This window comes from Myotis nattereri (genome assembly GCF_964212035.1).
Source record: "Myotis nattereri genome assembly, chromosome: 8".
NCBI lineage: Eukaryota > Metazoa > Chordata > Mammalia > Chiroptera > Vespertilionidae > Myotis > Myotis nattereri.
Genome location: NC_138083.1, coordinates 37,370,384 through 37,385,749, shown reverse-complemented (window position 1 = coordinate 37,385,749; position 15,366 = coordinate 37,370,384). Strand labels below are relative to the sequence as shown.

Genomic DNA, 15,366 nt, shown 5'->3' with positions numbered 1-15,366 from the left:
TCATTTTGCCACTGGAGAAATGGGGTGAAGATAAAGAACTCAAGGTGCTCAAGGGGGTTGAGTGAGACGGAAACAGAGCCAGGTTCTCCAGAGCTTCCGATGTCCAGTTCAGCACTCAGCTGTCCCTCAGACTCCACTCCTTGCCAGGGTAGGCTAGGTGAGTGTTCAAGTGTGTAGGTTGCGGGAGGGTTCATATCTCTCCTGATGGCCCCAGGCCAGGCCCTTGTGCTGTCATGGCCTCCACCAGGCCCCCTGGCACTGTCACAGCTAAACTTTGGGATTTCCCAAGGGAGAGAGGTAAGTGGGCGCTGGGTCTGTGGTGCCAACCTAGGTCAGTGACAGGTGGCTACAGATTCAGGATCCATCTGTAAGTCCAATCAACCACCTCCTTGTCTCTGGCCTGCCTCCTATCTCTCAGGCTGCTTGATCCTCATCCTTGACCCAGGATGCCGCTCCTGTCATGCTGCCCACCTCTGGCTTTGTATTCCTCCCTCCCTCCACAGTCATGATCACTCCAGTCTCTGGCAACACCCTGTCAGTCTGACAGAGGTGCTTGAAGAGCATTGGCAAAATAGCAGTTTGTAGGCCCAACACAGCCCACATATGTTTGTTTGCCTAACACAGTATTTCAAAAACAATTTGAATTAGTTGTTCACATTTAAAAACCAGTAGGAATCTTCTTAAATATTTGGTTTCTTGGTTCTCTTGAAAAATAGACCAGTAGTACCAGGCCTACACTTATTTTCTGGCATCAATTGTCTGGGTCTAAGGAGCAGCTGCTCCATCGAGATGGGAACGTGTGCACCAGTCCCCACCATCCTCTGTTGTTTCCCCAGTCCTTCTGCTGCTCTCCTTTAGATGACTTATCTGGCCTTGGAAGGCATTTGAGTTCGCAACCCCAGTCTTGCTCACTTTGGTCTGAACCCCTCTGTGCCTCTTATCCATCTTTTCAGATACAACCCTCCCACCGTGAGAGTATCTTCATTGATTAACCCATCCATGCCCAGCCTCCTGCCTCCTGACCATCCACTCACCCAGCCCCACAAGTGTCAAGGGAAACAGTGCCCCAGTTGCTGCCCCTAAACATTTGTCCAGACCCACAGCTCAGCCCCCGGTAGCCCCCACTCCAAGCTCCACAACTCCCATGGTGTCCATTCAAGAAACACAGTGGCCAAGCCTCCATCCTTTATTTGGTCTAAACAAGGACTCCTGCATTCTTGTACCGAGGCAGAAGTTCTTGGATTTTGTACCGGGGTGCCTTGATGGCCTGGACAATCCTCAGTGGGGGGAGGTTTTTCCGGGGTGCCATAAAAATGGGATAATTAGGTTTAGTCTTCTTGTTGAAGTTACACAAATCCAGCATCAGAGACTTGGGGTTGTAGATCTCTTTCTTCTTGTACTGAATTGGGGGGAGTGGTGGATGTCGGCGAGGCTCCTCCAGCAGATGTATCAGATCCTTCCGGAAGATATTCCAGCTGTTCTCCATGAGGAACTTCTGGCACATATCGTTATCACTGAAGGTAAGGCATAGATGCTGAGGTTCCCACGCCACCTCCTCCCTGTGCCCTGCCCCTCCAGTCTTGCCTCCCATCACTCTTTTCAATCCCTAAACACAGTGTGCTCCTTCCCACCTCTGTGCCTCTTCCCAGACTCTTCTCTCTGCCTCCTTTACCTTTCCACGCTTTCTTCCCCTAGACCTGTGCTGCTCCCCACAATGCCCACGAGCCGCATGTGGTTGCTGAGTCCCTGAAGTGTGGCCAATGTGAATTAGAGCTATACCGTGAGTCTAAAACATACACCCACTTCCAGAGACTTACAACAAAAGAAGAATGTAGAGTATCTAATTAATAATTTTTATATTGATTATATGTTGAAATGATATTTTAGATATACTGAATTCAATAAAATATATCATTACAGTTAATTGCACCCATTTCTTTTTAGTTCTTTAATGTGGCCACTGAATTACGTATGCGACCATTAGCCACCAGGGAAATGTAAATCAAGGCCACAATGAGATACCAATTATGTCTACTAAAAGGGCTACAATTCAAAAGATAGATCATAAATGTTGATGAGGATATGAAAATATTGGAACAAGGTTTCCAATATATTACTGATGCGAATGTAAATTGGTGCAGCCACTTTGGAAAACAGTCTGGCAGCTCCTCAAAGGTTAAACATAGTTATTTATGACCCAGCAAGTCTACTCCTAGGTATATATATATACCCAAGAGAAATGGAAACATATGCCAACATAAAAACTTGAACAAGAATGTTCATAGCACTTCCCCTTTTGACTGCCACATTTTCTCCCAATAGATTCTAGTGGCTATGCTTATGGGATAGAGTAACATCGCCATGGTCTGAAGCGGGAGGATTTATGTCCCACTTCTGTATGAAATGGCTAAACAGAAAAAAAAAGAAAAAGAATGTTCATAGCAGCATTATTCATAAAAGCCAAAACGTAGAAACAACTCAAATGTCCACTATCTGATGAATACATAAAGTATGGTATACACATGGAATATTATTTGACAATAACAAGGAATGAAGTATTGATACTACTGCTACATGGATGAAACTTGAAAATATTATGCTAAAAAGCAGGTCACAAAAGACCACATATTGTAGAATGCCACTTGTAAGAAATATCCAGAGCAGGCATATCTATAAAGATGGAAAGCAGCACTAGCCGGTTTGGCCCCGGTGGATAGAGCATCAGCCTGTGGACTGAAGGGTCCCAGTTTCTATTCTGGTCAAGGGCACATACCGGGATTGTGGGCTCGATCCCCAGTAGGGGGCATGCATAAAGTAGCCGATTAATGATTCTCTCTCATCGATGTTTCTATCTCTTCCTCTCCCCTCCTCTCTGAAATCAATAAAAATATAAAGAAAAGAGGGAAAGCAGATTGAAGCTACCTTGGACTGGCCTTGGTGTCCTGGCTCTATTTTGCCCCCTGCCCTCATAGCATGTGAGGGTGGGGAAAGTGGGGGAGGCTGGCATGGGCTCAGCACTCATTGACTCATTTCCTTCTGAGACCACAGCAAGTGAAGGGTAAGTTCAATTTCCATTGACTCGCCTGTACTCTCACCTAAGGAGGCAAACCTAATGAATCACGAACAGATTAGAACATTCTCCGGGCTCCATTATTTCACCAGAACAGATTCCACTAGGATCCATAGAGAGCAACTTAATAAAAAATGCAGTGGTTGAAGTGGGCTACAAGCTAGTCCTATTGGTCTCAGTGGTGTAACAAAGTCAGCTCCCACCAGCTCATGGGAGATGACTGTGCATCTCTTCTCAACTCCATCAGGTTGGTAGCTTGAAATTGGGCACAGTGGGAGTATGTCCACCAGAGGAATGGGCAAATACTTCAAATCAGGGTTACCTCCCACCTCCCAGAGAGTTTGCTGTTAAACCTTCACCAGCACACCACTAGAAAGTCTTCACTTAATTTCCATTAACTTCCAATTTTTTATATGATAGACGACAACACTATTTAACTCTGACTTAGCGCTTACCATGTGCCAAGCACTTTACATTTGTTAATGAATTTGATCCTCATAACCATCCCAATTCACAAACATGGAAACTGGGGCCAAAGAGGCTAAGAAACTCACCCAACCCTGAGGGGGCAAGCAGGCAATTATAAATTCTTAGGGGATCTTCTTTTTCCAAGTTAAGACAGACCCGATTCCATGTTACCTCCTGATGCTGATGGTCATCCTGATTTTTAATCGGTTTTTCACTAAACAGGGTAGCTCTTCTAGAGACCTCAGCTCCATGCAGGCACTTTAGTTCCATTCCCTGCCTCACTTGAACTGAAAGTTTCATCTGTCCTTGCAGGCTGTACAACTTCAACCCATTATTCCCTTAAACCCCATCCTTGTTGGGTAATCCCAACACTGGATCCCCCTGTGCTTTGGCTTTTAGGCTCCTCTTCATTTGCCCTTGGAAATTTCCCTTCTTTCCTATGATTATATTCTACATGGCACTCACTGTGTTTTGTAGGGAGAGGTTTCAGGATATCTAGCCTGTAGCATTCACAGGACAGGTGTCTCAGTCAGTGACTATGTGACCTATAGGATGTCACAGGCCCTTTCCTGGGCCTCACGGTCCTCAGTTAAAACATGGAGGATTTGAGCTAGATACTGGCTATTATTTCTGCATGCTTTAGCAAAACCATGAGTTCAACAATTAATGAATAAGCCAGAATTCAATCTGTCAGCATTATAGATGATTGCAACAAAATGCTGACTGGGCAGCCCAAACATCTGCCACCCTTGAGTTTATGTAAGCCTTTCTGAATTTCAATTCAACAGGCATTAACTGATATTCATCATGTGCCAGGCATTATGCAGGAGCTACAGCTCCTTAAATCATTTCTTGGGTAGTTACCTCTAACTAGCCATTTTCTATATTGGTAGTGCACGCGAACCATAGAACTATGGCATCTTTGAACTGCAAGGAATCACCACTGTTTTCCAACTTGTTTTTCTCACAGAACTGCCCCAATTTGGGCCATATCTGCATGTTATCTGTTCTTTAATTTACTAATGATTTTTCCTTAAATCTGCTTAGTTTCTTTCACTTAAATATTTACTTTGGCTTTGTTCTAAGCAACAAAATCTGTCAGGTCATGGGCACAGTGCATGAATCATGCTTTTTCTCTAGTTCACACTAGAATAGACATTGCTGTTAAAACTAACAATGTCAATCCATGTGCTGCCTGAAATCATCCTGTAAACCTTCTGTGAATGTGTTCCATACTTTAGGAAACACTGTTCTAATCTAATTTTCTTGTTTTGCAGATTGGAGTCTGAAGCCTAGAGGAGGGGAAATGACTTATCCAAGGTCATACAGATCCCATATAAAATTCTTTCATGTGTTTATGGGATATAGCTACAGATCTCCTGACTTCACACCTCTTTCTCTACCATTGGAATCACTTGCTTCCCACACATGCCAGCAAAACCAAGTCTGATCACAGTATCACCACAAGAAAAAAAGGGGGGAAGATGCAAAATTGTATAATCAGCATGATTCCCATTATAAAACTTTGTGTGTATGAATAGTAAATGCACATTTGGCATATATCCATGCTGTAAATAAATACTAAAAAGAAATACACAAAACACTAATTGGGATTGGTGGAGGAATGCACATAATTTTGGTTTTCACCTTTTTAAATGTTCAGCATTTTCTACAGTGAATATGCCCCATTCAGTCAACATTTACCTGCCAGATACTATACAGGTGCTAGAGATGAAAGACAGATAAAGTCCAATCCCTGCCTTTGTGAAGCAACGAATCAAGTGGTGGAGGAAAGATATATACAAACTACGTGGCTGTCAACAGCTATAATACAATGTGTGTGGTAAGTGATAGAGCCACAAAGGGAGCACGATGAGTGTGCAGAATGGGGTTATGACCCCAATTGAGGGCCAGTCAGGAAAGGTTGTCTTGAGAAGATGAATCTTAAAGAATGAGCAGGAATTTACTAGAAAAAGAGAGATAGGATTGGGGGCGGGGGGGCGATGGCATTTCAGGTAGAAAGGCCTACAGTGGCAAAGGCGATTATATGGAGGGTCCAGGAGGCCATCTGCCTGGGTTGTTGGAGAGGTTGGAGGTAGAGGAGGTGCTGCAAGGGAGTTAAGGGGTCAGACCATGAAGAGCCACTTACATGGCATTAAGTCACACTGTATCCTATAGGCAGTGAAATAACCCTGCAAAGTTTTGTGTGTGGTTTTTTTTCAAATATATGTTTATTGATTTCAGAAAGGAATGGAGAGAGAAAGATAGAAACATCAATGATGAGAGAAAAATCATTGATGGGCTGCCTCCTGCACGCCCCCTAGTGGGGATCAGCCTACAACCCGGGCATGTGCCCTTGACCAGAATCGATACCAGGACCCTCTAGTCCGCATGCTGATGCTCTATCCACTGAGCAAAACCGGCTAGAGCATGGATCACAATTTTCTAAACTATCCCTTTAGTAACACATGTGGGTGGTGATGGTTTTTCTATTATGAATATGACTGCTATGAACATCCTAATGCATGTAGCTTTCCCCCTAACTTAGTTATATAAAGATAAATTCACAGGTAGACCATTGCTTCCGAAAGTAGGAACAGTTTTATGGCACTTAAAACATAATGCTAAAATTATTATCCAAAGAACTGAGACAATTTAGAGTGTAGCAACAACTACCAGTTTCATCCCACCCTTGTCAGCATTAGGTATTATCTTTTTTTTCTTTCTTTTACTAAAATAGGTGAAAATTTGTTCATTTGATCTGGTGGGATATACACCCATAGCCAGCACTGACCTGGGGTACCCGATCTTGAACCTGGACAACTTTTCTGTTACCTTGCAGTCAATCAGTTCACAAAATTTTTCTTTCTGCACTGTTATCAACTCAACTCCCAGGCTCATGAGGATCAAGGGCCGCAGGTCTTGTTGGTCGTCTGGAAGGAGGATCTGGTGAAGGCCCTAGGGGAAAAAGTCCCAGAAAGTTGGACCTCAGGGACCATCCACTTCTGCTGGCAGATATTCTAGTATATAATAGAAAAACGAGGCTCAAATAGGAAGTGACTCCATCTGGGGTCATTTGGCAAATGATGGGGAGAAGCCCGGAGCTCTATTTGCTACATGACATCGGATCTTCCGACTCTTCAAATGACAAGAGCCCTTAAGGCACTTTGTCCACATCCTGCCTGCAGGCATCAGGCTCTCCCCCAGAACTGTACTCACAGGTACTCTCCAGGGGATGGCATTTTACAAGTGTCCCCCAATAGCCAATCTCAACTCTTCCTTGTGCCAAGTAAGCCCAAGTTCCCCTGCTTAGGACTATGACAAATATCAAACAGCTAGTCCTCCTCTGGAGCTTCCCTTTTGTAGCTACAAGCCTCTTCCCCGTCTTTTCCTGCAGGTCTTTGCTCATCAACGCATGTCCCCACTGAGCCTCAGTTCTTTCTCCCCCGCACAGACTGCGGAGGCCCCTGGCCTCCTCCTCTGCAGCTTAGCACGCTCCTTTGGCTCCCTGCTCCCTGGCATGGATTCCTATTTGGTTATCTCTGGAAGGGAAATGGAGGTCAACAGGCATACCTGCTTGTTTTACAGAGAGTATAACCCCCTCAGGAGATTCCCTGAGACAGGGCAACGCCCTTGTTGCTGAGCTGTCAATCCATTACTCACTCCTCAGCCGCTCAGCAATTAAGACTCAAGCAAGCCTGGCCAACGTGGCTCAGTGCTTGAGTATCGACTTATGAACCAGGAGGTCACAGTTCGATTCCCCTTCAGGGTACATTCTTGGGTTGTGAGCTCGATCCCCAGTAGGGGGCATGCAGGAGCCAGCTGATCGATGAGTCTCATCATTGATGTTTCTATCTCTCTTTCCCTCTCCCTTCCTCTCTGAAATCAATTTTTTTTTTTTTAAAAAAAAATTGTGTTTTAAAGACTCAGGCAAGGAGGGTAGGGAGGTCAGTGGCCCCAGATCCTACAATGTCCTGCTCTCTTGGACTTAAGAAGAAAGAGGGCCATAAACCAAGAGGTCTGCTCTAAGAAGGCAACCTGGGATTGGGAATAATCCTGGCTTCAGAAGGAAGATCCAGTTGTTTACTTGTTATGTGACTTTGGGCAAGTTACACCTCCCTGGGCCACTGTTTGCTCATCTGTGAAGCAGAGGTGAGAATACCTGCCCAGTGTCTCCGAAGGATTCTGAATTTGAAAAGTGTGAAGTCGGATTTGGAACAGCCCCTCCCCACCACCACCACCACCACCATTTGGGTTCTAGACCTTGAAATATGAGCACCTACATACTCTTTGGTGCTCTAATCCCTGGCCTTGTCTCTCCTTGGTAAGACTGGAATGGAGATAAGTTATTTTTCTTATGAAACTGTTGAAGATCCAAACAAGAAGGTGTGTATAAGGACATTCTGGGAGACACAAAGCACCTCCATATTAATTATGCTCAGTACAGTGGGCATGAAGGCCCTTCTATAGTGGCCTTACACAGAAACCAGAATGGCTGCCCTTTAGCCAGCTCCTACTATATGGTAAATATATATGCATGGAGATTATGTATCTCCATCCTAGGAGATAAAGATTATCATCTTCAAATGTGGAAAATGAGACTCAGAAAAGGAAACTTACTTGCCAAAGGTTACATAATAAACAATCATAATAATAATGATGATGGTGGTGATGACGCCACCAGCTAAGTTTATTAAGCGTTCACTAAATCCCAGTGCCTCCTGTGATTTTCATATAAATTAACTCATGTAGCTCTCACAGCAGCCCCACGAGGTGAGCTCTATTGTTATCCTCCTTTTATAGAGGATTCTGCTGAGGTTCAGAAACTTGTCCAACAAAATGGCAGAGAAGCAATAAAGCTAGGATTTGAACCCAGGTGGTCTGTCTTCAGAGTCCATGCTTTTAACCACTACACTATGAAGAAACAGCCACAAGGGGGTTAAGTCACCTGCCTAAGAACCGAAAGTGGTGAAGCCAGTATTTGAACCCAATGACCTGCTCAGGGCCTCACCAAGGGCAGCATTGTCTTCTGGCACTCCTATGCACCTCCAATCCACCCCAACACTCCCTCTGTGGCTCAGGTCCATTCTCTGCCTAGAACCTTCAAATAGCTTCCCCAAGGCACCCGGAATAGAATAAAATTCAGTGTGGCCATCACGGCCTGGGCTTGCTGGGCTCTCTGGCCTACCTTCACCTTGCCCCTGCTTTGATTACTCTGTTCTAGCCATGTTGTTCTCCCTTCCAATCCCCTCAACATGCCAAGCTCTTCCCCACCTCAGGCTTTGGACATGGTATTCCTTTATCTGGAACAGTCTTCCCTCAGGTCATCCATAGCTTATTCCTTTCATCATTCAGGTATCATCTTAAATATTACCTCCTCAGCCCAGCCAGTGTGCTCAGTGGTTGAACATCAAACCATGAACCAAGAGGTCACCAGTCCAATTCCTGGTCAGGGCACATGCCTGGGTTTCAGGCTCAGGTCCTAGTGTCGGCGGGAGAGGGGCGTGGGGAAGGGCATGTAGAAGGCAGCCGATCAGTGTTTCTCTCTCATCATTGTTTCTATCTCTCTATCCCTCTCTCTTCTTCTCTCTCTAAAAAAACAATAACAAATATTTTAAAAATATATCACCTCCTCAGAGCAACCTTCCTTGACCACTACCCTATTTAAGAAGTCTCTCCTCACCAAACCAGGTTTCTATTCTGTACCTAACAACACATGGAGACTAACTGAAGGAATGGAGGGTGTTTTGCCTGAATAAGATAATAAGTAACAGGGCATTTGGCACAGTGCCTGGCTCATACATATTTAATGTAAAACAAAACAGCATTCTTTAAATACCTAGGGGCCATCACATGGCAAAGAAGCTGATTTCTTCTGCTTTGTTTTTGTGGGACAGGTAGGGGGGTGGGGTGATGGGGCAAGGAGCTAAAGTTGCAGGAGGCAGAGTTTTATTGACTAAAAGGAAGAGATTCTTAAGACTTCTGACCATGGGCCATGGTAGGGCCTGGGGTTCCCAGACAGTACTAGGCTGACTTTCTTTCCTACCTCTGAAGACACACAGTCCAGCAGGGCAGAAGCACTAAGAGCCCACCAGAATATGTGTGAGAAGAGTGTGAAGAGGACCCTGGAGACACCGTGATTGAGAAACAGCGGAAAGAGCATGGCAAGGGAGCAGCTCCCCCAACTAGGCTGACCACACACAGGGCACCAAAGGAGGATCGCAGAGATAAAGTACCATTCTCATTGCATATCCCATTTTTGTCATATTATATCAAAGGGACACACTAATGACATGAACTATTACTGTTGATGTTGGCCTTCATCAGCTGGCTGAGGTACTGTTTCTTGGGTTTCACCATGGTAAAGTTATTCTTTTATTTTCTCCCCCTTTCCACACTGTATTCTTTGGAAGGAAATTGCTATGTGTAGCCCATATCTAAAGAGCAGCGAGTTATATTCATCCTCTCCTTTAGGGCAGAGCAACTACACAGATTATTTGGAATTTTTCAGCATGGAGGTTTGTCTTTTCTTCTCTTTTTATTAATTTACTCATTATGCATTGCATCAGTAAGTACTCATGGATGTTTATTTTACATTTTGAGTTATACTCAGTACTACTTTACTTTGCTGCTTAAATTGTTCAAATTATTCCAGCTTTGGTCATTGGGAGCTCTTTCAATTGGCCACTATGTCACTTTGATACACCCCATAAATTTGCCTCTCCCCACAACACTTCCTTACTTCCTGACACTACAAAATACTCCAGGTTCATCTTAAATATCTTCTGCCCTAGTCCTAGAATCAATCATTTCCCAAAGAGCTCCTTTCTTTTTATTTTAGAACTAGAGGCCTGGTGCACAAAAATTTGTGCACTGGGTTGGGGGGGGGGGGTCCCTCAGCCTGGCCTATGCCCTCTTGCAGTCTGGGACCCCTCGGAGGATGTCCACCTGCTGGCTTAGGCCCGCTCCCTGGGGGATTGGGCCCAAGCTGGCAGTCAGACATCCCTCTGGCATCCCAGCAGCCCTTGAGGGATGTCCACTTACCAGCAGGGAGCAGACCTAAGCTGCAGTCGGACATCCTTAGCACTACTGAGGAGGCGGGAAAGGCTCCTGCCACCACGGCTGTGCTGGCAGTCATCAGCCTGGCTTGTGGCTGAGCAGAGCTCCCCCTGTGGGAGCGCACTGGCCACCAGGGGACAGCTCCTGCATTGGGCATCTGTCCCCTGGTGGTCAGTGTGTCATAGTGACCAGTCATTCCCAGTCGTTCTGCTGTTAGGGTCAGTTTGCATATTACCCTTTTATTATATAGGATATAGGCCTGGTGCACAAGTGGGGGCCGGCTGGTTTTCCCTGAAGGGTGTCCCAGATCAGGGTGGGGGTCCTTCTGGGGTGCTTGGCCAGCCTGGGTGAGGGACTGATGGCTGTTTGCAGCTGCTCACACCCCCTTCAGGGTGGCGGTCCCCATTGGGGTGCCTGGCCAGCCTGGGTGAGGGGCTGATGGCTGTTTGCAGGCTGGTCAAGCCCCCCCCCAAGTGGGGACCCTCACCCCATGGAGGTTTGGCCAGACTAGGTAAGGGGCTGATGGCTGTTTTCAGGCTGGCCACACTCCCTTTAGGGTGGGGGGTCCCCACTGGGGTGCCTGGCAAGTCTGGGTGAGGGGCTGAGGGCCATTTTCAGGTTGGCCAAGCCCCCCAGCGATGGAAGCTCCCACCCTCTCCTTTTTTTCTTTTTCTTTTTTTATTCTAGGATTTATTTACCTTCTATAATTGAAACTTTGTAGCCTTGAGTGGAGCTCAGAGCCAGCCGCAGAAGGCAGGAAGCTTGGCTTCCTCCATCACTGGGGCAACCAAGCCTCCTGCTTGCTCCAGCTCCTTGGCTGCCGGCCGCCATCTTGGTTGGGTTAATTTGCATATAGTTGCTCTGATTGGCTAGGTGGCGTGGCTTAAGGCATAGCGAAGGTATGGTCAATTTGCATGTTTGTCTTTTATTAGTGTAGATGGTATTAGACACCAAGATCTGGGTACTGGGTGTATTCATTGTTATAGGAGTGTCATTTCTTTTAGGCCCTGTCAGCTGATAGGGCAAAATACATATGTTTATACATATATTTATAAATATTTCTATATATAACCATCCATATCAATTTGTAGCCTCTAGCCTTTATCTGTAAATTTCCACTCCAATACTGGAATACCTGGCTCCTACCATGCACCATTCATTTACTTAATTGATCCATTTCAGTATACATGACAGCAGAATCAATTGTTAATCCATACACCAACTTTATCAACTAGAGTTTAATGCTTGTATGTGGTTCCTTCTGCGTTTAGTCTTACAGCCTCCGGTCATCTCCAAATACTTAGGTCATCAGCACTTCTTTCTCCCACCCCTTCATCGAGGTGGTTTCATGCATTTGTAAAATTGTTAGATTCTCTTGTCATAGTCTGTATTCCTTCCTGGGATCTCCCAACAACCTAGATAAATTTTTTTGTTTTGACAAATTGCATACATTAAGCTTCACTCTTTGTGCTGGAAAGTTCTATGAGTTTTGACAAATGCTTAATGTTTTGAATCCACCATCATACAGATAATTTTACTGTCCTAAAAATCCTGTGTGCTTTACCTATTCAGCCCTTCCCCTGATCTCCAAACCTCTGGCTACCACTGATCATTTTATTATCTCTGTAATTTTACCTTTTCCAGAACATCATAGAATTGGAATCATACAATCCATAAACATAGAATATTTTCCATTTATGTAAATCTTCTTTGAATTATTTCATTATAGTTAGTTTTCTGCATATGGATCCTGAACATATTTTGTTAGATTTATATCTAAGTATTTCACTTTTTGGTGCTATTGTACATGGCATTGTATTTTTAATTTCAAATTCCAATTGTTCATTGCCTTATCACTGCAACTTTGCTATAATCATTTATTAGCTTCAGGAATTTTGGGGGGTTCTTTTTTTATTTTATTCTTTGAAATTAACAAGCATATGATCTGCAAACAAACACAGCTTTAATTCTCACCCCCCCCCCCCAATCTGTATATGTTTTACTTCCTCTTCTTGTCTTAATGCACTAGCTAGGACTTCCAGTACAATGTTGAATTGGAGTGGTGAGAGGGGACATCTTTGCCTTATTCCTAAATTATTTTAAAACAAGTCCCAGATGTCATATTTTAATCTGTAAATATTTTGACATTTATTGCATAAATATAAGAACTCTTAAAAGCCATAAGCATAGTATGGTAATATTAAAATTATCATATCTAAAAAATCAGTATGTTCCTTAATATCACCACATATAGAGTAGGATAGTTTTAAACCTTTACTCTCATTACTTAACACTCACAACCCATCATGTTACACACTGTGTCATAAACAAGGCTTTCTGTACACTTACAATGATTTCTCCTTCCTCCACTGTGTGGAGCTTGACGTAGGCCCCCACTAAAGCCTCCTTCGGGATATCACCATACTTGGTTTTGATCATGGGACAATTAAGCAGATGAGGTTCCTGGGATCTGAAATTAGACAACTTGTTAAAAAGAACTCCTTTGTAATACAGCCAGTTCATGAGGCCATGGATAATCAGCTCCACCTCTATTGCACATGGAATCTTCCCTCCCCTCTCCCAGAAGTAAGAAAACTCCAAATCAAACCCTGGGAGAGACTGAGTCAGGAATTAGAGAAGTTTAATAGGGAGGGAGACTTGGAAGAGAAGGAGACAGGACCCCTTTAACCACCTGAAAGCTGTTTGTTATGTGGGAGAAGGGGCTGATGACCTCATGCAGCTGAGCCAGGCCTGCTGGGTGAGAGGTCCACACTGGCTGAGATATGCTCAACATGAGGAAGGAATTTCTAAGTCAGAGCTGCCTGAAAATGGCCCAGACTGTTTGATGAAGAGTAAGCTCTGTGCCTTTAGGGACACGACAGGAAGGCAGAGAGGAGGTGGCTGTGTGTGTGTGTGTGTGTGTGTGTGTGTGTGTTTGCTTGTTTACAAAGACAGGTTTTCCTGGGTAGCCTGGAGACTCTGTACTTTGTTCATGTTGGGGTTAATTTTACCCAGGCAATCCTGTTGTGCCTGCTTTGGTCTCAGGCTAGGTAGAAGGAAGAGACAGGCTATGCTTTTTGGATTAGAGGCAGGAAAAAGAGTATTTATCAGCTGAAAATATGCCTGAACTCACCTACACATAAATAAGGCAGGCTTCTATTTTCACACAAACCCCAGGATTGGTAGACGAGTGGCACATGTCCAGCCTGTCCCTTTTCCCTTATTGATTTATAGCAGAGAAACTGGACCTGTTCTATCTCTGCCTTCAGAAGAACTGGGATTGGTATTTCAAGCATGGGATCCCTTAGAAAGAGTATCCATCCGAGGAAAAAACTCAGAAGCCACGGGATGCTCATATGGAGGTGAGCAGGCAAAAGGCTTGAGCAAAGTGGCACTATGGCAATATGGAGACTGTGATACTGATGTCATTATCAGTACTGCTGCGACAGTTTTTTTCTTTATTTTTTTATTCTCTGAAGGGAAGAGAAGGGGAGGGGAGGGGAGCGGAGGGTGCTGGCATGCCCTGGGGGGAGAGCACACTCTCACTGCAACATTTTTTTTCCATCTTCAATGGGGGTGGGAGGAAGCTGCTATGTTTCTAGGGCCTGGCGTTGAGCTGCCTGTAGACCAGTGCCCACCAAGTGTCCTTTCCCACTCCTCAGCCCCTCTAGGCTAAGGCAAAAGTGCAGCCCTTATTGTACACCCACCTTGTTCCCATGGTGACAACTGTACCAGACAACAAGACCGAGTGCTAACAAGCTACTTGGGCTTGAATCCTGGTTCTGCCACTTCCTACATGTGTGACCTCGAACAAGTAACTGAGTCTCTTTCTGTACCTTGTGTGTTCTCACCTGAAAGATGGGAGTGATAATAGCAGTACTTACACTTACCTGACAGGATTTTTGTAAGAATTAAATTAGATAAGCCAGTACCTGACAGAGTATTTCATTAGTGTTAGCTATAGTTATCATTATCTCATTTAATTGTTGGCTTGCAACAACCCCAGGACTTAGACACTATTATATATAGACAAGGAAACTAAGGCTTACAGAGGTCCAGTTCCTTGCCTGGGGACGCAGAGCTAAAATAAGTGGCCAAGCCAGGATGTGAACCTGGGTTGAACTGACTACTAAGCCCAGGTTCTTATACTGTCTTCCTTGGATGGTTACGATTTTTTGAAGAGGCTCAAGACCCAGTGACACACAGAGTGAGTGACAACCATAAGATCTGTCCTGCCCCTTCTTCTTCAAATGGTTCACTGAAAAAGGAAGAAACCGATCACCTAGAGTGGCCCCTTGAGAGTTAAAGGCAGAGAATGCAGCTCCTGGACATCAAACCCAGCACCTCTCAGGCTGCCTTCTCCATACCTCCAACCTTTGGGGTAGAGCTATGACTGCTACCTCCGCCCCCTCCCCAGCATCCCTGATATTCTGCCCTGTAAGTTATATCATCCTTTCAACCAGAATCTGAACCCTCCTATCTTCCAAGAGCTAAGCTTACTTGATCTTTGGGCCAAAGGTCTTTGGGAGACTATCTTCTAGGGTATTAATCTTCTTACTGAAGGTGGTCCCCTGTTGCTCCAAGGCTTTCTGGAAATGCAGAAGTTTCAGAGCGCTAAAATCCTGTACAGGATATGATTTAATCTGGAAATCCTTAAATCTCTTCACAGGAGAAGCTTCTGTTAGAGAAAGCACAGGGAAGCATATTAGTGGGCCTTTGCACATATGAGGGTTGTTGTGGGCAGTTGGAGATATATCACAGACTGCCTG

General features: G+C 44.7%; 1 protein-coding gene across 1 annotated transcript in view; it reads right to left on the bottom strand.

Annotated features, from left to right (window-relative positions):
* Positions 1-1,195: 1,195 nt before the first annotated feature.
* CNBD2 (cyclic nucleotide binding domain containing 2) overlaps positions 1,196-15,366 on the bottom strand; it is a gene marked incomplete at both ends in the record, with an annotated part of 60,975 nt that continues 46,804 nt past the window's right edge. Inside the window, 4 exons of the mRNA XM_081097058.1 lie at positions 1,196-1,514; positions 6,333-6,496; positions 12,947-13,067; positions 15,098-15,275. Coding sequence (XP_080953184.1) covers positions 1,196-1,514; positions 6,333-6,496; positions 12,947-13,067; positions 15,098-15,275 — 782 coding nt within the window. The remainder of the gene's footprint in view (positions 1,515-6,332; positions 6,497-12,946; positions 13,068-15,097; positions 15,276-15,366) is intronic.